The sequence below is a fragment of the Drosophila biarmipes genome, chromosome X, assembly GCF_025231255.1.
Source record: "Drosophila biarmipes strain raj3 chromosome X, RU_DBia_V1.1, whole genome shotgun sequence".
Classification (NCBI taxonomy): Eukaryota; Metazoa; Arthropoda; class Insecta; order Diptera; family Drosophilidae; genus Drosophila; species Drosophila biarmipes.
In genome coordinates, this window is record NC_066611.1 from 18,688,276 (window position 1) to 18,710,776 (window position 22,501).

General features: G+C 41.8%; 2 protein-coding genes across 12 annotated transcripts in view; one reads left to right on the plus strand and one right to left on the minus strand.

Annotated features, from left to right (window-relative positions):
* Positions 1 to 10,200, minus strand: part of LOC108023397 (protein sidekick) — an 88,053-nt gene extending 77,853 nt beyond the window's left edge. For 6 of the 11 annotated variants that reach the window (XM_050886544.1, XM_050886541.1, XM_050886536.1 and 3 more), the window contains exons 1-2: positions 9,968 to 10,200; positions 9,154 to 9,468 (exon numbers count right to left, since the gene is read on the minus strand). In XM_050886544.1, coding sequence (XP_050742501.1) covers positions 9,154 to 9,340 — 187 coding nt within the window. In that variant the 5' untranslated portion in view covers positions 9,341 to 9,468; positions 9,968 to 10,200. Of the gene's footprint in view, positions 1 to 9,153; positions 9,469 to 9,896 lie in introns of all 11 variants that reach the window. The other 5 variants (XM_050886553.1, XM_050886551.1, XM_050886549.1 and 2 more) reach the window with 3 other exon arrangements.
* A 10,114-nt stretch (positions 10,201 to 20,314) lies between these two features.
* Positions 20,315 to 21,101, plus strand: LOC108023318 (uncharacterized). Its single transcript, XM_050886719.1, has 2 exons — positions 20,315 to 20,432; positions 20,495 to 21,101. Exon 2 carries the CDS (start codon positions 20,496 to 20,498, stop codon positions 20,946 to 20,948), a length of 453 nt encoding a protein of 150 aa, XP_050742676.1. The 5' UTR covers positions 20,315 to 20,432; position 20,495; the 3' UTR covers positions 20,949 to 21,101.
* Positions 21,102 to 22,501: the final 1,400 nt, after the last annotated feature.

Here is a 22,501-nt window from a genome sequence, read left to right on the forward strand (position 1 = left end):
AGCAATAGCCACGCCCCCTCTTCGGGCCCACCGCCCCTTCTGTGGGGCACTATGCTAAGTAGGCTACGTAGCACATGGGAACGTGTAATCGCATAGTTAGGGAAACAACCAGTTTTAGCGGGTTAAGCCCTCCGAAAGGTGCGATAAGTGCACTACAAATTATGTATAAAGGTGTAATAAGAGGAATAGTGTCCCCATCCCAGACGGAGTGCACCTGGCACGTTCTCAGAGCGCTGGTAGCCGCAGGGCAATCCACGACTACCATCCATCTATGGCAGAGATTTTTACTCCATAATGCCCGATCTTGTGAGACAAGAGCCCAGGGGAAAATAAACAAAACTCCCATAAACTTGCAGATAAAGCGGAAAACTTGAGCCACTGATTAGTGGAGGCGACGATTGAATCAATGAGTCGGCGCTGCCAGTGAGATATTCGCAGTTAAAACTTTGGCCACAATTAATGGCGAAAGAAAAACCGAAGCCAACAATGAGTTTTCCACACTGCGGAAAACCCTTGAAACTTCGGCGCACAGATTGCCGGCGCCTTCCGTCTCTCGCACTCCCTGCCGGAATTTTCCCCACGAGGCATACTTTTGGTGTACTGGTACTTTTCTTACTTTCCTCTACCTGCCGCTGCAACGCTCCCCCTCTCTTTTTGCCGCCTCGCCCCGTCTCTTTCCACGCAATCCGAGACGTGTGCACAACACATGCGAGTGTGAGTGCGCTTTGTATCTGTGATTTCGGGCGACACAAACCGTGGAACGTGGAACCCAAAAAGGTAGCCCGACGAATGCCCGTGTGTGCGTGGAGTATCTGTGTGAGTGCAGTCAAAGACCGGAAATGTCTAATGATAGCAGTCGTCTTCTTCTAGAATAAGTCGCCGCCTCTGCCTCTTCTTCGGCGCGTCTTCTTATGGTGTTTGTGCCTTCAATTTGCACCTGGCCTCGGTCCGCTGCTCCTCGTGGCGCTTCTTCATTACAATACCCTACAGAGGGACCATGGGATTACACATTCTGGACACAACCAGACTTGGGGCTCCATAAAATATCTGCAAAGAACTTGGGATATCTTAACTATGGATGATAATAACTCCTATTATAGGTACCATTTAAGGAACGCCTTATGCCTGGGAATTAAAATTCTGTAGAGAACCTTAGATATCTGAACTGTGGGTACTGATAATAATCTCTTGCTACAGTATAGATGCTACAGTTCTTGTCAGGGTATATTAAATGTATCACTTACAGAATTCTTATTATGGGATCTTGTTCTATAGATAGGGTACTAAACAGAGATAGGAAAAACCATTTACAGAACTCTTTTATAAGATCTTGCACCATTTACCGATTTTTTTATAAGGTCTTGTGCTTTTAGCAGAGTGTTTTTATAGGATAGTATTCCTTATATGATATTTTACCAGTTACAGATATTTGTATAAGATTTTAAACCACTTACAGACTTCTTTTTGTAAGATCTTGAACCATTTTCAGTACTTTTTTGTAACATTTATTTAAGATCTTATAGGTGTACCCCAAATCATATAAGTTCCATTGTTTTACTACATTTATCTCGAACCCTTTCAGTAGCTAAACCATGATGTAGGGTACCCAAACTTCGGCTGCCCTGGCTTTTCCCCAGCCCAACCTCTTTTTCCGTATGCAAGTCACAATAAAATGCCTCGACTGCTGCAGTTGCTTTGCTCGGCGGCTTATGCAAATGCGCCCTGCGAAGGTGGGCACACACATGCAATGACCTACCCCGCGCCCAGGGCCCCCTGCGCGCCCCTGGGCCCCCGTTTTCCCGGCAACTTCTTGGCCTGGCCTTGATCGTGGCGTTTTCCTCTTTTTGCCCGCAAGAAATTCTTCTTCACTCAATCATTCGCTCGCTTAGCTTGACATGCGTCACCCCTGCGCAACGCCAGTTAAGCCCCCCTTGCCACACCCCTGGCGGGCCGCCACTGTTCTACCTCCTTCGCATATTAATTGAGGGAAAAAATCGCAGGGTGGGGCGAAAATGCAGCGAAACTCCTCACGAATCAAGGTAACCACAAGGGCAGAAACAATGAAAAATTGGTAATCAACATGCTGCAGGGGGTGGCTTTATTAATTAGCGGGCATTAACTGTATCCCCGGACGTGCTTCATTAGAAGCCATAAAAATACTCTCCATAAATGTATAAATAAATCATTATTGAGCGGCGTTCGGAGAAGAATGCCGGAGACAGGGGGCGAAGACATACATTTTGATTGCATTTTTTAATGGTTTTTCGCCTTACCGCTTGCCTCGGCAAGTCTCTTTTGTTGCAAGTGGATCAATGCTAATTGAAATGCGTGGCAAGCAGAAAGGAAAATCAGTCGGAAAAACCAACACAGAGCTGGGGAAAATCAAGAAATATTTACACAAGCAGTTACAATCCGTCCGCATAGCTCCGCAAACTAACGAGTGTTGTGCCGCATCTTGTATCTCTCAGGTATTTCTATGAATGCCAACAGTCTAAGCTCAGGTGAGCACACGGTTTGGCAGCCATTCGAGAATCACTTGGACTTTTGTTGCAGCCAAACGACTCGGATGGAGGCGGCCAAAGAGCATCTTAATCACCCCGAGTGGGGAGTATCTTAGTATCTCGCTATCTCAGTCCTAATTGGAGGGATCTCTGAGTGAAGCCAACCCTGGCCGGCATTTTATTGGTCATATTTCGCGCCAGCTTAAAAACAAATACTTTCCCAAGAGTGCAGTTCGCAATTAACTCGCCTTGGCGCGCTGCACTGGCTCATGGCGTACTTTTCGATTTTTAAACACTTTGCCAAGTGGCGCGCCAGCGGCAAACTTGCTAATCTGCTTAATAACCGTATCCAAGTTTTGGGGACACTCAAAGCGCCCCATCTTCCGGCGCTTGATTCGCTCCGTTTCGGGATCATCAAGCTGTTGGCTCATTTGTCACAGTTTGCCAGCGCAAAATATCAAACTGAGCCAGACACATTTGACTTCTGGTCAATCTATCGCTCCACGGGGGCACAACCCCTCCCGGCGCGCAGGGGGGTGGCGAGGGCAGCGGGCAGGCGGGAAAGCGGGAAAAACTGCAATGCGGGAATGGGTGTCGCTCTTCGGGAGGGGTGGCGGCGTCCTATGTATGCTGGTCAAACATTTTCCCGCTGGTTGTAATTTGGCATTGTAAATGCTGTTGACCGGCTTTCCGTTCGGCTGCCTCTTTTCGGGCTTTCCCCCATCGCTTTTCCCATACATCAACACTTTGCGTTTTCCGATAGATCGCGGATAATTGTTATTGTTGTTATTTATGCTCCATCTTTCATGGGTTCGGGGATTCAGGGCCCCCCTGTGATTTTCCAGGGACTTTAATGGTTTTATTTTTGGTTTACCAGTAAAAACTTGTAGCTACATTATCTATACTTTTATTTCTTGATATTATTTTTGAACAAACATATATTATTTTATAGGACTTTCCCAGATTATCCAGACTTTAATGATCTTTTATGCTGTACCAATAAGAACTTTATGCTAGGCTTATGAATCAGAGCTTTAATTCCTTATAAAATGAATTATTTTTGTTGAAAAACTTGCCATCATATCATATCATATCGTATGGTATCATATCACATCGTATGGTATCATATAATATCGTATGGTATCATATCATATCATATCATATCTTACTACATCGTATCATACTTTGGCAATCAAAAATATCTATATATTATTTCTGGTGCCTCCGCTTGCTCACTGAAATTTCATTTAAACTCCATCACCCCCTTTACTCCACGCCCCTGTGTGCTCCGTGTGCTTTCCGGCATGCCGAGTGTGTAAATGTCCGTTTAATGCAAAAATCCGAGCGCGTCGCCCGATTTACATTGTCAATAGAAAGGCATTACGATAATGCTCGAAAGCCACACCAGGAATAACAAAAACCCCGTGGCCCCGGGGGCTGCCGCCGCCCATGGCCATTTGTGGGTCAATCAATTTTTGACGCATTCAAACAATTGGCCGGAAAAATTTGATTTATCTAATGCGGTCGCTCGGCGCTTCGATCGGAAATTCTTTATTAAATTAGGCGAGTGTTTTGTGTGTGGAATGCGATATGCGTATTTTGTGGCACTTAAATAATGGCAGCCATTAGGCCGAACATTTAACTCTGGGCCATCGGCCATCATTAGCCAGGGAGGAGGAAATAACATTTGATCCTTTTCAGCTGCGCAGTGTTGTTTTCATTTTCCTCATCGAATTGGCATCTTTTTTGCTCCGCTCCGGAATATTTGAGAGAGATTTGTTAGCCAAAGGCGCTTACTGGCTTATAAAATGGCAATCCAGAAAGCAAGCTTGTTAACGGAAAATGTGCAGTGGCAGAGCGCAAGGAGATTTTCAGTCCGTTGCCGAGATTGTGTGGCAGGAGCAGTTTGACAGCAGAGCAGGAGCAGGACATCGAGAATGTGTCCCCCAGAGCAAGGAGTCCGAGCGGGCGAAATGGAAACTCTTTTTCCAGCCATAGACACAGGAATAACAGTAAAATATCATGTCACAATGTTGATGAATATAACCCAAGCCTCCCAAGCCTCCCCAGCCCCATCCTCACGCCCAGTTCTCTGCGAAAAATATCTGCTGGAAAAGCCGCAAATACAGAACGCAGAAACCGGAAAGTGAGATGCGGAGGCCAACTAATCGAATTTTCGTAGGTGGACACATAACTGGACTACGATAAAATGGTTACCGGAAGTCGGAAGCAGGGGTATTTTCGATGACCCATAATCCAGCAGCAAGACAAATGGTGAAACTCTAAACATGAAGCACTGTTCGCGATTGTTTATCGATTGTTGTACTCTTATCGAACAACGGACTATCGATGAAATGGTTATTGGGGATCGGAAGCAGGGATATTTCCAATGACCCATAACCTGTCAATCTATCAATCAAATTGCGCATCAGAACATTTCATTACTCTTAATAACATAACTTTATTTAAAAATGATCGTTTATCGATTGTTGTTTCCTTATCGAAGTGCATACTATCGATAAAAAGGTTACTAACAAATCGGAAGCAAGGATATTTCCGTTGATTTCTAATCTAGTAAACCCTATTGAATTGCAAATGTACCAAAACAGATACCTTTAAAAGTAAACCCATTGATAGGTTTATTTGATAATGGCATACCCCAGCCTGAAACCTGCAATACGTTCATTCAGCCAGTGATCGCTGTTCGATCATTGTTTTCTTATCGAGTATCAGACTTTCGCTTTTGATAGTTATTTTTTCGGTTTTCGCTCTGATTACCGCACTCGGGCTTAATTGACCGGCTGTTATGAAACGCACTGTGCTTCTTTGTTTACGCCATAGAGCCGAGCAGCTATCATCATCACTCGCCCTATATTGTTTAAATTACATGTATCTCTTTCACAGTCAATTCCCCCGGACAATCTTCATAAATTATTTCCCTTCGCTCCCGCTTCTTCGGTTTATTTTTCCCTATTTTTTTCGCACCTTAACCTTCTCCGTTGGCAACTTAAACAACAATGAGCGCGAAAAAGAGCTTAAAAAGTGATTTCATGTTCGTTTTTTGGGTCGTTTTCATAACTTTGGGTGTTTGTCGCAGTTTATTTTGTCGTCTCCTGGCTCGCAAAGCGATTTCGTTGCACTGTTAAACGGATGTCACGAGTTAATGAATAGAGAGTGGGCGAAAGGAAAGCATATTGGCAATGGGCTGCTGTGGCTCCCCAGGTGCAACATCGACCAAAGCGAGTTGAAGCCAATTATAAAACTGTCGTCTTCATCTTTGGTTTTTGGCTCCGTGTGTTTGCCGTGTAACCCGAGATGATGGCTAAAAAATATCTATGGGAAACACAAATGGGCAAAAAATAAGAATGCAGAAACGAGGAAAAAAGCTGAGCATACAGGGGAAAATGTTGCTCCTTTAAAATGCTAAAAGATTGCGAAAATACCCAAACTTAATAAATAAAGGGCCAAGAATAGAGGAATAAAATAATATCTTTCTCTTTTTAGAGTGCAATTAATAAATTAAACAAGTTTTAAGATTATTCTCGAGATTTTTCTAATATAAGTCATAGAAAATCAGAACCATTTTTTCAATATTTCTGACGCCAATATATCTTTTCCTAGCCAATCTGAACAACATATTGAACTTATTTTCCGTGTAAGAATTTTCGCAGGGGGTGGCTTGAGGCGGGGGGCAACAAGTGCGGAAAGACAAGGCAAAGTAAAGCAGCTGGACAAACAATTTGCATTTTTTGTCAGATTCCATCGTCTTCTCCTTTATACTTCTCCTTTTCCCAGTCAGGCAAACAGTTTGACAGCCACTGCAGGGTGGGCGGACGGGGCGGAGCACCTGCAGCGGCAGAAACAGATGGCTGGGAACGGAAAATGAATGCAAAAATAAAAACAGGAGCCAGACAGACGCAAGACGATACAAAGCTCACAAACTATTTAGCTAATTCAGCACTTTCCACGTTCAGCTGCAGTTGATACCCACCCAACCTCCCCGCTTTTCCGCCCAGCGACAAGGTCAGATTGCAAAAACACCTAAATATCGCGAGAGTATTTGTACACAAGATCGGAGTGGGTTGCCTTTTCCCAAGGCCGATATGGAGAGACTTCTGGTATTTCCGTTGCATATCATATATATAATTAAATTAATATAGTATACCAATACAGTATATTTATATAGTATATTAATATAGTATATCAATATAGTATATTTATATAGTATATTAATATAGTATATCAATATAGTATATTAATATAGTATATCAATATAGTATATACCGCCTTTTGGGATCATAAGCTCGCCTTAAATCAATATAGTATATTAATATAGTATATCAATATAGTATATCAATATAGTAGATTAATATAGTATATCAATATAGTATATCAATATAGTATATCAATATAGTATATTAATATAGTATATCAATATAGTATATACCGCCTTTTGGGATCATAAGCTCGCCTTAAATCAATATAGTATATTAATATAGTATATCAAAATATTATATTTATATTATTATTATTATTGATATACTCAATATAGTATATTTATATAGTATATTTATATAGTATATCAACATATTTATTTATTCTCAAGTGGAGGGTAATTGAAAGTATATCAATATAGAATATCAATATGGTATATACCGCCCTCGGAAATCTCGGTTATGGCACTTTCAATGCGGGCCTGCAACTTCCTATCTGCGGAGTTCAATTTGCACAACAATTTCAGGCTCCACGGAACGCCCCCGCAAACCAAAGGCCTCCAAATACCAACGGCAACGCAAACAGAGCCTAAGGGACTCATTGTGGTGACTCCGTCCCCCTATCGATGGCCCGAAAACGGCGAAAACCCCCCGAAATTGGCCCGAAAACCCCCGCCATAAACTATTCAGCCGGCCCATGGTGAAAGCCCCGGCGCAAATGCGAGGCTGTGTGGCAGCCCCTCGCGAAATTCAAATCGGAAATTTGTTGATTCTGTATTTAATATTTGGTTTGGCGGCACATAATACAATGCACAATATAATGTTTGGTTCGCCAAGCTCGGGGCAGGAATTTATTGTCCAAGCCAATCGGCGCATAAATGAACAAAATGCCAGAATGCCTAGTGTGCAGTGCATATATGTTTGGAGAGCCTTTAAGCGATAACATAAGATCAAATAATGGGATATTATAGTTGAGAAATGGGCCTTAGTAGCATGATCTTGACACATGTTCGGCAATTTCGATAGATAATACCATACCATATCGCATTCTTACGTGCCTCTGCAGTTTTCAACTCATCTTCAATCTGAAATATCTCGAAAAGATGCAAGTGGATGGAAAAATGCATTGCACAGCAAGAAAATATGAGCTCGAAGCTGGCCAAACAGATCAAATAAAGTAAATTACAAAAAGAGATCTTCTTGGGAGGCTATTCAATACCCTTTGTCCACTTTGGGATAGGACTGTCTGTAACTGAATACTTCCTTCTGGCAGGTTCCTTGCCAACCTTAACACTCAGCACATTTTCCATGAATTTTGCCATAAAACTCCAGTAAAAACTCACGCAACTCAGGTTCTTGGATCCCGAGTCAGAAGCTCGTTTCACAGCTATGCTTAATGAATCTGGTTCCATTTTCATAATTTTCACACAGAAAAAATACGGCGAAAAAACCCCAAGAATTCCAGAAGATCGTGGAAAAGCGTGAAATATTTTCACACCCCAGAAAGAGGGGCTAGATAAGCGGGTTTATTGTTACTCAGAACTTTTTGTATCATTTTTATTTACAGTGGGGACTCTAATGATTGGAGTTGTTTAGGTTACGTAATTCTATATTCTGTTAATATTATGGATATTCATTTTTATGTTTGTGGTAACTAATTTTCTATTTAGGATCATTGAAAGTATTATCTCCACTTTATATGCTTGAAAATAAGAAAGAAAGACCTAGCTTGTATTACGCAAAATGAGTAACAGTATTTTTGTGTTAAAAAATTAACATACATAAAAATAAAATACAAAAAATCAAGCAAAGTTTGAAGAAATCAATAAAATTAAAATTAAATACTCTTAGTTATTGTTGGTTCACTGTAGTTGAAATCTATGTTTTTGGCCATCAAAACTAAAAGACTATGTTCCAAGCCATTTACATAGTTATATTTGAAGCCACAAAAAAGTTTTAGGGCATATAAATACAAGTTTTTAGCAAAATTTATCGAGGCTTTACTGTAGTTACAATTTATTAAGTTTGCTGGCCCTTAAAATAGAAAGATCAAGTTAAACGCCACAGACCCGCTTAAAATACAGAAGATTAAATGAATAAAAATATAATTTTTACTAACATCGAGCAACCCAAAAAAATAATGAACAATTTCGACTATCGAGGCTCCACTGTCGCTGAAATGTATGATGTTTGCTTGCCATATTTTGATAAGCCGAAAACAAGAGCAGCACAACAGAGAGGCGAAGAACTGCATTCGGCGATCGAACTCGAATTCAAATTCGAACGCGAGGGCTTCTTCGGGTTCCGCTTTGTGCGGCTCCTTCTTGTTTCGAAATTCCCACGGCTGTTTGTTTTGTACTTGTTTTCGCCCGAAAAAGTAGAGGTAGAAGACGAGGGAAGGGCCGAGGGAGCGGGGAATGCAAAGAAGGTAAACTTACCCGCGTAACAAAAAATTAAGCAGCTGTCGCAGCAGCAGAGCACCAGCAGCGCCGCGAGCAGCGACGCCCGCCGCGACAGCGACGGCATCTCGCTGGCTGTGGTTGCTGTTGTTGCTGTTGTTGTGGTTGCTGTTGTTGCTGCTTCTGGACGACGTCGACGCAGCGACGACGCCGCGGAGTTGGGCATTTGTTGTTGGCTCTGGTTGCTTCTTGGCTTGCCTTCAATGTTTTTGGCCCTCTGCGTCTTCTGCTCCGTCTTGGCTGCTCTTTAGTCTAGTTTCTAGTTTTAGCCACTCATGGCTCACATCTTTTTGGCTAAAACATAAGACATAAGGCGAAACATGAGATTTAAACGTCACTTTTGAGTTCTCCTTTGTGCCAGCCATTCGCGCACACACACACAGGCACACCTGCCACAGGTAGAGGCCAGCAGAGAGAGAGAGAGAGAGAGGGAGCGCGATCAAGCCGAATCGAGCGAATGAGAATGCAAAGGCGAAGCCAAAAACCTCTCTCTCTCTCCCTCGCTCTCACTGCTGTGAACCCTTTTCTTTTGGGGCTTAAGACTGGTTTTCAAACTCGTTTTCACATGCAATTCTGACACACACACGCACACACACTCAGGCACACGCTGGCCAATATTCGTGGCCAGAAACATTAAGTTAACTTTTGCTAAATAAACAATGTTTATTCCTCGGCCCCTGGCCACCGGCCCCTGGCTTTTGGCGGCACTTCTTCACACTCACAGCAGCAGCAACAAAACATAACAAAAAACCAACAAAAAACGCGATCGGTGCGAGGGAGACGGCGCGCTTACGCTGCTTCTTCTTCTCGCTGGATAATCTGTTCTCGGCGCTCAGTTGCAGGGGAATGCCAGGCGCAGTCTTTGGCCAGAACGCCTTCGATGGCCAAAACTCGGGAATCCGCCGCTGGAGAGGGCGCACAGGTCGCCAGTCGCAGTTTGCAAATCGCAGTTCGCAAATCGCAGAAATCGCAGTCTCGCCGACGAGCAGCCGAGAAACAACCGTTCACCACGCGCGCACAAAACAAACTGCGCTGCCTCTGCCGCTGGCGCTGCTGCGCTGCCGCCGCTGCCGCTTCTGCGGCTGCTTCTTCTTCTGCTGCTGCTTCGGCCTCTGCCGACGACGCGCACAGTGGGCCGCGCGGGCCGAAACGAACGAAGCGAGTGGCGCAACCGCAGTGAGGTGGCTCGCAGCTGAAATCAGCAGGTAAAAATTAACCTAAGACTGGGTTTGTAATAGATTCATTTAAAAATATTATTTGTTTTGAGCAGGGACATTATGAGTTTAAACTTAAATAATAAATTATAACTTTTGCAGTATTTTATAACATACAATTTTTTATTATAAAACTAAAAAATAATCATTATTCTTAAGAAATATTATAAAAAATGGAAAACAGTATGTATTAACCTAAGACTGGCTTTATATTAGATTTATTTAAAATTATTATTTGTTTTGAGCAGGGACATTATGAGTTTTAAAGTTAAATAATAAATTATAACTTTTGCAGTATTATATAACATACAATTTTTTATTATAAAACTAAAAAATAATCATTATTCTTAAGAAATATTATAAAAAATGGAAAACAGGATGTATTAACCTAAGACTGGCTTTATATTAGATTTATTTAAAATTATTATTTGTTTTGAGCAGGGACATTATGAGTTTTAAAGTTAAATAATAAATTATAACTTTTGCAGTATTATATAACATACAATTTTTTATCATAAAACTAAAAAAATAATAATTATTTTTAAGAAATATTATAAAAAATGGAAAAAAGTATGTCTATCCTAAGTGGGTGATTTTTTTATTAAAAATAATAATCATTATTTACAGTCCCTGCTAATTATAACCATATATGTATTTTTATTGGCGGAACACCTTAGCTAACCGAGAAAATCATTAACCATTAGGAATCATGGTATAGTAATTAAAGTATTACAAAATAAATAAATATAAAAAATGATAAAATAGCTTCGAAATTATGTATTATTATTATGTTATTATATGTAATGTTTATGTTTACATAGTTTTATTATCATTACGAACCCCTCTTTTACGCAGGCCATGTGAGCAATCGCCCACTGTGCAATTTCCACTCAAAGCCAGCGCACAGTCACTCAACTCGCCAACTCCACTCGGCGCTGAGCCGAGGCCTTTCCTTGAGCGGCATTCAATTGTCGTTTGATTGGCGAAGTTAAGGAGACTCACTAATTGAAGCCAGGTAAATAAGCCAAGTGCCAGCGAGCCCAAAGCAATTTTTGTGCAAGTTGCAAAAGAAATCGCTGGAATCGGTGTCAACTTGCATTAGGATATCTAATGAAGGTAGTGCCCTTGCTGCACTTGGCCCTCTGGCAGTGCGAAACTGCAGGAGTGTTTAATGGAAAATGCATGTAGGAATATGCAAAGTAAATGAGTTGTGATTACGCTGCCCCTTTTCCTTTTTTTCCCCACTTGCCGCCGCCTTTCCCTGTGGCGCTCACATTTTTTGAGTGTGTTAACAACACATTTTGGCTATTAAACTTGGCGTTTTCTCCGCATTAAAATTAAACACACACAAAATGTATGCAAAATGTAATGCAATTGCGAGTTGTGTGCGTGTTTTCCCCATTTTCCGCACTCACACAGCGCGGCACGAAGAGCAAGATGCGAAATAAAATGTGCATTTCAAAATGCACTTAAAATTGTTGTCGCTCCTCGGCGACTGTGTGTGCGTGTGTGTGTGTGTGTGTGCGTGTGTGTCCCGCCAGAGGTCACAGGTCAACTTCGTCGCCTGCCAATTAAAACTTTTTATGCGCTGCGGCGGCTCCGCACACACAAAACGAGCAGCATAAACAGCCTTTCCAGAGATGACAGCTCCCCAGTGTGGCACACCACTTTTTCGCCATCGAAATGTTAGTGATACGTCGCGGAAGGAGCTCCCAGGGAAATGGTGCTTAAATTTGGCAGAGCAGCGAGAACGATGCTAAATATGGGGGGATCGATCAATATAGGCTAGTTATGCGGTCCCAAGCCGTAGAACTTTCCATTTCACTAATAAAATGGTACTTTTACTAGTATTTTATGCCATTTTACCATTAAAAGCAGCCACAAAATAGAGAAAGCTATTTTAAATATCCACCAGGGGTTAATTTGACTCATAACTTTTGTTAAGTGTACTTATTTAAAAAATCAAGTTCTAGAGATGGTAGGATAAGAAAAAGTCCTACCATCTCTAGAACTTGATTTTTTAGTTAACTACACTTAACAAAAGTTATGAGGACTTTTTCTAATCCTAACATCTCTAGAACTTGATTTTTTAGATAACTACACTTAACAAAAGTTATGAGGAGCTAAGAATACTTAATTCAAGAGATGGACTCATTTTTAAAATATTTAACAATAAAAATTATTTATATTGTTCAATAGTTTTCGAAGCTTTTATAAATATTTTTTATTATATTTAAAAAATTCCTTTTCAAGCACTTACTTTGTAAAACCAATTATATTTAATTGTTTAAATTTCTTAAAAATTACCCCATAACCTTCGTGTCACGCACACATCGCCCATAACCACACACACACGATGGCAAGCGCATTTTCAAGTAACTTTATTAATGCGATTTCAGTTAATTAACAACACAACAATTACTCGGCCAAGGGGCGGCGCGTGAGGGGGGGGGGGGGGCGTGGCAGGGACTAGGACTGGCCAAAAAGAAGAACTTTTTAATCAACAAAATATATATAATGGAATCGGCGGGCGAAAAGTGCACTTGCCGTCGATTAAGAGTGCTGGGCCCTTTGAGTGCGGAGCTTAAAAAACGCAGCTTGATATAAATCGGATATTACAGCAAACATAATAGTCTTACTTTAAGTAAGTAAGTAAGTAAGTAAAACGGAATTTAAGAGCATTGCGTTCTTGAAAATATTGTTTTCCTATTTACTCTGTGGATAGGTTTTGAAACACGCAAAAAGCGTTGCTTAAAATAACTCAACTATTATATAGAACGTACGTATTTTAAATGAGTAGTTCGTTGGCGAAATAAGTAAATCGATTTTAAGATCATTATGTTCTTGAAAATATCGTTTATTTATCCTCCTTATCTGTATAATTAAAATCATGGGAGGACTGTCAAAGCGCTCGTTATGTTATGCTAATATGTGAAACTCCATGAGCGGATTTTCCACAAGACAGCAGAAATGGGGAAAAGTTACTCGGGCATTTCACTCAATTTCAGCCACGCCCCCCCGGCCCACGCATGTGTCGTATTGTTTTGAGTTGGAAATTTTGTCGTTTGCGCAACAAGTTGGCAAAATCCCACCGACGACGGGAATCTCGGCGGCTGTGTGGGTGCAGCCGTGTAACGGTGTTTGAGTTTCGCTTTCACCACTTTCACTCCTCTGTTTGCCTGGCCCACACACACACACACCCACACACACACAGGACAGGCAGGACACACGCAAATCGGAAATCCAGGCAAAACTTTCTTTGCCTATCAAATGGCAAAAAGTGTTGCCTACCTTTGGGAGCTGGCATATCAGACGCCCGGAAAATCAGGGAAAGCGACGAAAACCCAGGGAAGGCACAGCTGTCGGGTGAGCGGGAAATGGCCAGCATTTTGAACGGCTGCCAAGGAAATTAGAAAAACAAAAAGTTGATTAAATAAAGCGGGAAATGCCATTGTACAGCCAAGCGACGGTAGTGTTTTCCATTTTCGTTGAATTTTACAAAATAAAATGCGAGGAAAATGGGTTAACATCGAAATGCAAAGTATTAGGGGCCATATTTGCCGACGGCCGTGCGAATATGTTTTTATTACTGAACGATTATTTGCACAATTTAATGCATACCTTTCGGTCAGGTAAATTGTGCAATAAATGCGATTGAAATGAAACAAATTGAGCATCAAGAAAGCGACTGAAAAGGAGATATATGCAGGATTAATGGAGCAGGAAAAGCATCTGGGGATAGAGCAGACAGTCATCGACAGTGCTGAGGCCAAAAAATAAAAATAAATATAATAAGGCATTTGCACGCACTCAATTGCAATGGGAACGGGCACTCACATGCCCAGATACCCATCCCTGTGTCATTTGTGGCACTGCCTCCATTTGTGGCACTGCAAGCCGACTCTTCATTACAAATTCCCCTGGCCCGGCGACGAAAAAATACAAAACTTAATTATGCCTAATTGAGTTAAGTGATTAACGGAGCATTCCACTCCCCCATATTTCCATGTGACCTGTGATCCATTCAATTTCCACATGGCCAGTCGATTGGTCAGTCGGACATGGCTTAACACTCAAATTGATTTGAAATGTGCTTAAAAAATTATGCTACACACGGACGCGGCAACAGCAAAACAAAACACACCACGGTGCGCTTGTGTGGGTGCATTTGAAAATGGGAAATGGAAATGGATGCACAGAGAGAAAAAGGGCCGGAAAAGGGTGCGAAATTTGATCAGAAAGGCCCAAACATTTTGGCTTTAGTGGGTGTATATTTTGTATTTAACTATAAAACAAATTTAATGTACATTTTCAAAGGTAAAGCGCCCCGTTTGTTTCCGTGTGGCCCACGTGCGAGCATTTTCAAATGCATTTCGAAAAAAACAAATCCCAATCGGCCAACCGAGGCCCGCCCCCTTGACCCCAGCCCAAACACCGCTCCTCCCACCCACGTTATTTGAAAACCCTGCTTTTTTTCAGAACCCGAACCCCACGGGGATTTGGTGTTGACAAGCTCGTTGGCAAATCACACAAAGTATGCAACAAAAACAAACGAATACCTCTCCGGGAGAACAAAAAATAGTGAAGAACAGCAGGGAAATTGGGATTTGCCAGTGCTAACCATTTCTGTATGCCCTCTTGTGTGTGGAAAGTGGCAAAGGCCAAGTCATTTTAAACAAAAAATTATGATAAATGTAAAAAATGTTAAAAAGAAATTTGAAAACAGCTTAGAGTAACCAAGCATGTGAGTAATGCATGTTTCACACTAGGGCCGCGAATTCTTTAGAACTTTTTCTGAGAGAGAGTGGAAAAAGTCAAGAAATTTTAAAGAGAAAATTATTGTAAGCTTAAAAAAATGTTAAAAAGAAATTTGAAAACAGCTTAGAGTAACCAAGCATGTGAGTAATGCATGTTTCACACTAGGGCAGCGAATTCTTTAGAACTTTTTCTGAGAGAGAGTGGAAAAAGCCAAGAAATTTTATACAAAAAATTATTGTAAACTTATAAAAAAAAATTATAAAAAAATTTAATGTAGGTTCAAGTACCCAAACATCTAAATAATGCATGTTTCACACTAGGGCCGCGAATTCTTCAGACATTTTTCTGAGAAAAACCAGTAAGAACCTGTAGTTTCAATGCTTTGTTGATTAATATTGGTTCATTATGACATATTTGCATATAACAAGGTTTTTATTTTCAGAAATTAGTTTGAAGAAAAACTTATAAGCCCCTTTTAAATTTTAGAACACCCAAAATAAGCAAAAGAGAGGGAAAGGGCATTATCCTAATCCGGACTAGCAGCTGTCAAATTTATTTGCACACGAAAATCCATCTGCTCGGACCATGGACCGCAACTGCAACCACGTAGCAACCCCCCTCAGCACTGAAATCGGCCGCGGGCGCCCATGGAAAATCAGGGGGCTGCCTGAATGGAAGCGCAACAAGTTTCTGCAGTAGTCATTCCAATCCAATTCCTTTTATTGTTGTTGCTGTTTGTTCTTCGGCATTTTTGCATTTGCAACTTTTGACCTCTCCTCCGACACCCCCCGCCGACCCCCCGGCCGCCCCGAACGGTTTGTGTTGCCAATCAACACCTACCCCCCTGGCCCCTCGCCCATGGCCATGCAATTTTGACAGGGATATAAGCCAGGACTTGGCGTCATTGGCATTCGCCGTGAATGTGGACGGAGACTTCAGGATGCAGAGGCAGATGCAGATGGAGATGGAAATGAAGATGGAGATGGAGATGTTGAATGGACACACGACTGCGGATGCGGATTTGCGGACATGGACTGTCGAAGCGGGACACGAACACTTCTGGCTAATCGAATTTAAATTTCCGTCAAATGAAGCGCATCAGGCGAGTGCACTGGCACTGGGAGATAATGTCTTAAATGCAGAATACAACGGTATTTGTAACAATTTAAAGATCTTACATTTGTTTCATTACTTTTTAGCTTATTCCTTAGAATTTCACTTTATTTGTAATAGTTAATTGGAGGCGCTTTTCTTATACTTTAAAGATTTAAACCTATACATATGCTATGTAAATCACTAGGGCTTAAGATTAGCTTGTAAATATATTTTTTAGGTGCCCAGAAGTATGCAGCTAACATATTGGGCATCTTTACGATTGAAATACAATGATTTTTGAGCTTAAAATAGATTGTTGCATACTTTTAGACACCTAAAAATGGTTTATAACCCTAGGGATTTTTTGGCACCGCCGTTTATTATTATACCTTATTTTTTTATTTAGCAAAATAATCCAGCAACTTCCCAAATTTTCTCCCAGTGAAAAATGGGCGTGGCACACACACGTGTGAGCGTGTTTGTATATGGCAGCTTATTTAATCAAACATCCTCTTTGTGTGACTAATGCGACATTGAGTGAGCGAATCAGCGAAATGGGATGGGGATGGGGATGGGGATGGGGCTGTGGGTTGTCCTGGAGATGGAGATGGAGATTCGGGAGCTGATGGACTCTGGTTTGTGCATCGCACGTGATGGGCGTGGCCGGGCGGGCGTAATTGCCGAAAACGGAGGTGTCAATGTGCGTATGCACATACATAGCTGTTGTAAAGCCGTGGGCTGTCATCACTGGATGTCTAGCATTGTTAATCTGACACTTTATCGATTAACGAAATTACAACTCATGGCGCTGGGGGCCAATTTAAAGGGCAGAGTGGTCGGGGGGCGTGACCGGCTCATTACAAGGTAACTAACTCACCGCTTAAGTTGTCAAAAGCCGCTCCAAATGAGGAATTTGTCAATAATCTCTCAATTAGTTGCGGCTTACTGCCGGCTTTGTCGAAAAATCAGCTTCTTTGCTATGTGTGCGATTCCATCATTTACAGTGACTTCATTTATTTACAATTATTTTTAAATGCCTGCCAGCTTGCACAATTTAATTAATTTGCTCCGCATTAAAATTCAATGGGAGGGGGAAACGAAGGCGACGGCCAAATTTATGAGCAGGAAAGAAAAGGCTACTATGCAACTAGTGTTGGTTAAGCGTTTAATGTGCAAGCAGTGTTGGAAAATAATTAAAAGAATATAAATGGTTAGGTTTATTAACTATAATATGGGACTTTGTTGTATAAAATATTTTTATATTTTGGACAACCAAATATTGAATTTATTGAAGTTGTGATTAAAATAAAATATTTTTAAGTTAATTCACTATACTGTATCATCTATAAGTAACGATTTTTTGTAATTAAGCGTAAATTGCTCCCCTTATTCGGCAGCCCGTATTAAATTCCAGTTCCTTTGTTCCGATACTTTTCCAGAACTTGTGATTCTTTTCGATTAACTCCCCCGCCGGTTCTGCCGCTCGACAAGTAAGTTCCCTTGAATGGCGAGTGGGTGGAGGAGCTGGTTGCGGTTTCGCCGAGGCGCCTGCTGCATTGCGACAAGTTGGAGCTTCTATCAACTGGTGTCCAATTTGTTATGGACAGGTAAAAATGGCAATGCGCGACGCCGTAAATCAGGAGTGCCGGTGGTCGGTGCTCGGTGGTCGGTGCTCGGCGCTCGGTGGCCTTCTTCCCCTGCTCCTCCGGTTCTGCCTCCCACTTCTCCATATCCTCCATATCCTGGCGGGGATTCCCAAGGGAAACGTCCTGGTCAGGGCCAGACTCACTTGGCAGACTGCTTGGCCAGCAGCAAATTGCGAATAGCAGCAGCAAAAGCAGCAGCATTGTTGCGGATTTTGGCATTGTCTTGTGGCATGCAACGCGCACAGTGGTGCCAAATTCACTTGGATAAGGAATAAGTGCATAAAATTATAAAGATTATTTTAGTTAATTTTGAAATCACTTACATATTTTAATTACTTAAAAAATAGTAGTTATAGCTGAAGGAAAAAAAGTAGACAAATATGTTTTCGAATACAAAAAATGCAATATCTATAAGTAGTATAAGTAGGAATCCTATAGAAATTTTTTTTATCTTAAAATTTGTACCACTGTTGTTTTGCGCAAAGGAGATATTTAATATTCCCTTTCCCATTTTAAGCAAAAATTCATTAAACCGTGGTTTGACACTGTCCTTTCCTATAAAGATCTTGAAACTTAAGAGCATTTGAATTGAAAAACATATTATTTGTATTTTAGCCAACCAGTCTTAATTTTTTGTCTGTTGTTCATAGCTGAATTCTTAGAGTTTAGACCATCAGATCATTTTCTTATAAAGCGTATCATGACCTGTGCTGAGACTGGTGAAACTCTACCAACCTTGCGATTCCCCAGCGAACTGTGGCCCTCCTCTGGTGGTTGTCATTGTAACCGATTGTCAATTATGGCTCGCATGCAGTTGAAAACGTTGCATTTCCGACGCCGCCGTTGCTACTGGCCAATGTTGAGTGGCGACGTGGCTGAGAGAACAAAAGACGGCCAAAACAAAAGGCCCAGGGAGGGGCTTGGATCCGATCTCTCCCACCCCCTTTCAGGGTAACCCCTTTGGGGGAGGGGGTCAGGTGAATATGGCAGGCTTTGGCCGGGTCTGGTCTTCGGTCTGAGCCCAGGCATCCGGAAGTTTGCGCTGACATTCATTACCATAATTCACAACAGCTTAAAACATTTATGTGGCTGCCGCCCCAAGCTCTCGCAGACAGCCCCAGGCAGCCCCCCTCCTCAGCCCACCCCACAAAGACCCCCCCCTGCTGCAGTCTGTTGTTTGCGTTCGGATTATATGCAGGAGCATGCAAAAAGGGATAATAAGGAAAACTTGAAAATTTGTTGCAATTATTTTAACTGCTTGGAAATTGCCGTCACCCCATCTGCATTCACCGTTCGCCGCCCTGCACTCCCCACTTTACAACTTGTTTCGAGGCCCACGTGCCCAAGACCCCGAAGGTCCTTCGCAAAGTGGGCCGCTACACAGCTCGATATTCACTCTGAGGTTCGCAGTTGATTGGAAAATATAACAAATATATTTGAACTAAAAACTCACCCAATCGGGAAAAAACAAGAAGGCTGAGTGGGGACCAGGTTCGAGTCCCACTACTTACCTTTACTAAAACAAATTTTCCAAAATATTCACTTTACATAGGAATACATGTTTAAGGTGTGAATTTTTTGTTTCGGTCAACATACCGAATTCCTTTGGGCGAAAAATAAGGATCTAATTTTTTGGCCAAAACTCGATTTTTTCCTTCTACCTTTTTTGGTGTAACTTGGTCAAAAATGGTCGGAGCCCCAAAAAACGCACTGTTTTGGACTGCTAACAAACTAGATAATCGAGCGCAGTCATTTCCTGGCCGATTTTAAAGACTATAAATTTTGGCAAATTTTCGGTTTTTTTGCAAGGGGTAGCATCGTCATTTTTTGCGAAAATTTTTCAAAAAATTAATTTTCAAGGTGTGAATGCCAATTTATTGGAAATTTTGTTACGAGCTCAGCAAGGTATGACATTCTACTTTTGGATCAATACTTTTTTTGTTTCGGCCAAAAATCAGAATTTTTTTGGGCGAAAACCCGAATTTATCTTTCTTCTTTTTGGTGTAACAACAATTGTTAAAATGTAAATTTAACCTATAATCCAATATAATAATATATGAATTATAGTTATATTTTTAAATATTTTTTACCACCGTTTTGGTAAATCCCTTTTTCCCGTGTATTTTAGATGCCCACACACATGGGTTTTTGTGCAGCTAATGTATGGTGTCCAAGGACTATGGCGAAGTATAGTCCTGCAGTGCTGGCCAAGCGAAAAATGAGGAAATAAACTTGAGCTTGATAAGGGCCAGGAGCAGTGCGAGGAGTGAAAGTGCGCCCAGCAAATGGGCGAAAACTTTTCCTAATATGATTAGAATTTTCACCAACAATTTATGACTGTTAATTAACTTATGTGGGTCTGCCCCCAGGCTGAGGCAAAAAATATGTTTGAAACTATTTTGCCCATCAACTCTACCTTTGCCAAATGTGTTCATTATTTCAAGTATCCGTTTACCTTTGCGTTCGTATTCATTCAGATTCGGTGCCTGGCGCCCAGCACATTTTATAAAACCTTTTCAATTTTCCTTAAAGCAAAAAAAAACAGGTGAGTTCGACTTTCTATTGAGCCAAACGATCGCCAGTAATGCAGATACACAACGCACACAGAATGGCCAATTTCATAAAGACCGAAGATCAGGTGAAGATCAGCGAGATCGTGGAAAAATTGGTCAAGCAAAATTCCAAACGCTATGCCAAGGAAGAAGACAACCTGAGTGTCCCGTGTTCCTCCCGGGATGTGATGCTCAAGTGCCCGGAACTGTCGGGCATTCAGGCAGTTTCCGACCTCGATCCGTTGGTCCCTCGAGCCGGGTCCGCGCATACCTACCGCACGGGTCAGCTGCTGACCATCGGTCGCCGGGTGGCCAGCCGCATGGTGGATCCGAGTGGCCACCGCGAGATGCTGGGCAATCGCTGCCAACTGGACGAGCGCCTCCGCTCCGCCGGAATCTACCACAATCGCCTGGGCAACCCGTACGGACTGGCTGCCGAACTGGAGGAGGGTGGTCACGGTGACACCGACCCCGGCAAGCCCACCACATCCTTGGGATCCATGGCCTGAGGGGCCCCATTAAACTCATTTTAACACTGGAGCCTGCTGTGCCACTGGGCTGATGAACAAACGCCAAGACTGTACTTTCCAATAACTTATTCAATTCGATTTAGTTCTGCGGCAATTACGATTAAATACGATTTAAATCTATGGTATGGTAAACATTTTCTTTCACTTCCGCGTGAGCATAACCTCTGCAGGGAGCAGGCCATTTCAGGCCGTAAACCGAACATAATACCGAAAACCATTTGCAAAGTAGGTGCCTGATGTACGTGACTGGATACCCCTCATTACTGCTGTGGAAGCGCCGTGCGGATCTTGGCTAAATGGAAACTAAGCCAATGACAGATGCTGTCGCTCCGGCTGTCCCAACTGTCGCTCCATTTTCATACGCCGGAGTATCTCGTGTCCGTGTTTTTATGGCCACAGATTTATGAGCAGCTAATTTACTAAGCTAATTTGTTGAAATTTAAATACACTTGCAGCTGCCGGCGGCTGTGACAGCCAGCTTGTCACACTTTTCAGAGTGAGATGTGGATGTGCGGCAGGGCGGCTGTGGGCGGCGGCCGTGGGCGGCTCCCCTGGTCTGTCCCCCTTTTTGATGACGTTACTTCGCACGCACCGCACAATTCCATATGCAAATGCCGGACATCGGGCAACCACCTGCGGAGCTTATCTCCGGCCCGAGTCGACCAGCTGCACAGCAAGAAAAAGACTGGGCGAATTCATTTTTAAATTTAAAATTATGCATTACACATAGTTGGTCTTGCTTAACGGGTAAGGGAATGTACATTTAAGAACTTAGCAAAGCAGGAGATTTCAGAATAAACGGTTGGGAATTATAAACACCCAAACCAAAGTTTATTTAGATAAAATATTTTTTTAGATTAAAACCTAGATTTTAGGATTTCAAAATAAATAGTTTGGAATTATAAAGACCCAAATCAAAGATTATTTAGATAAAATATTTTTAAAGATCAATAACTAGATTTTAAGATTTCAGAATAAACAGTTGGGAATTATAAACCCCCCAAACAAAGTTTATTTAGATAAAATATTTTTATAGATTAAGAACTAGATTTTAAGATTTCAGAATAAACAGTTGGGAATTATAAACCCCCCAAACAAAGTTTATTTAGATCAAATATGCGTATAAATTAATAACTACATTCTAAGATATCAGAAAAAACAGTTGGGAATTATAAAGAAAAGGTTATTTAGGTACAATTTTACTTTACTTATTATTTGCCAATTACCAGTGTTTGTTTTTTCAGTGTACGCTTGCTGAACCAACAATGCCACCGCATCGCACTTATTTGGGAACGGTGGCGAGAAGTGCCAACTCACGGCGACCATGAGCCAGGATTCACGTACCGCTGGAGTCCTCCGTTCATTGTCCTCCGAAAAGTCGCTTATCACTAAGTTGGCACTTCCAGGAACCTATTTTCACCAGTCATCACTCATATAAAGGGTTACACTGAGTAGTTTGGTTTGCACTACATGTGCGAGGCTGTCAGCGTTTGAAAATCACGTACCAGTAGCATTTCTTCTGCTGTTCCTTG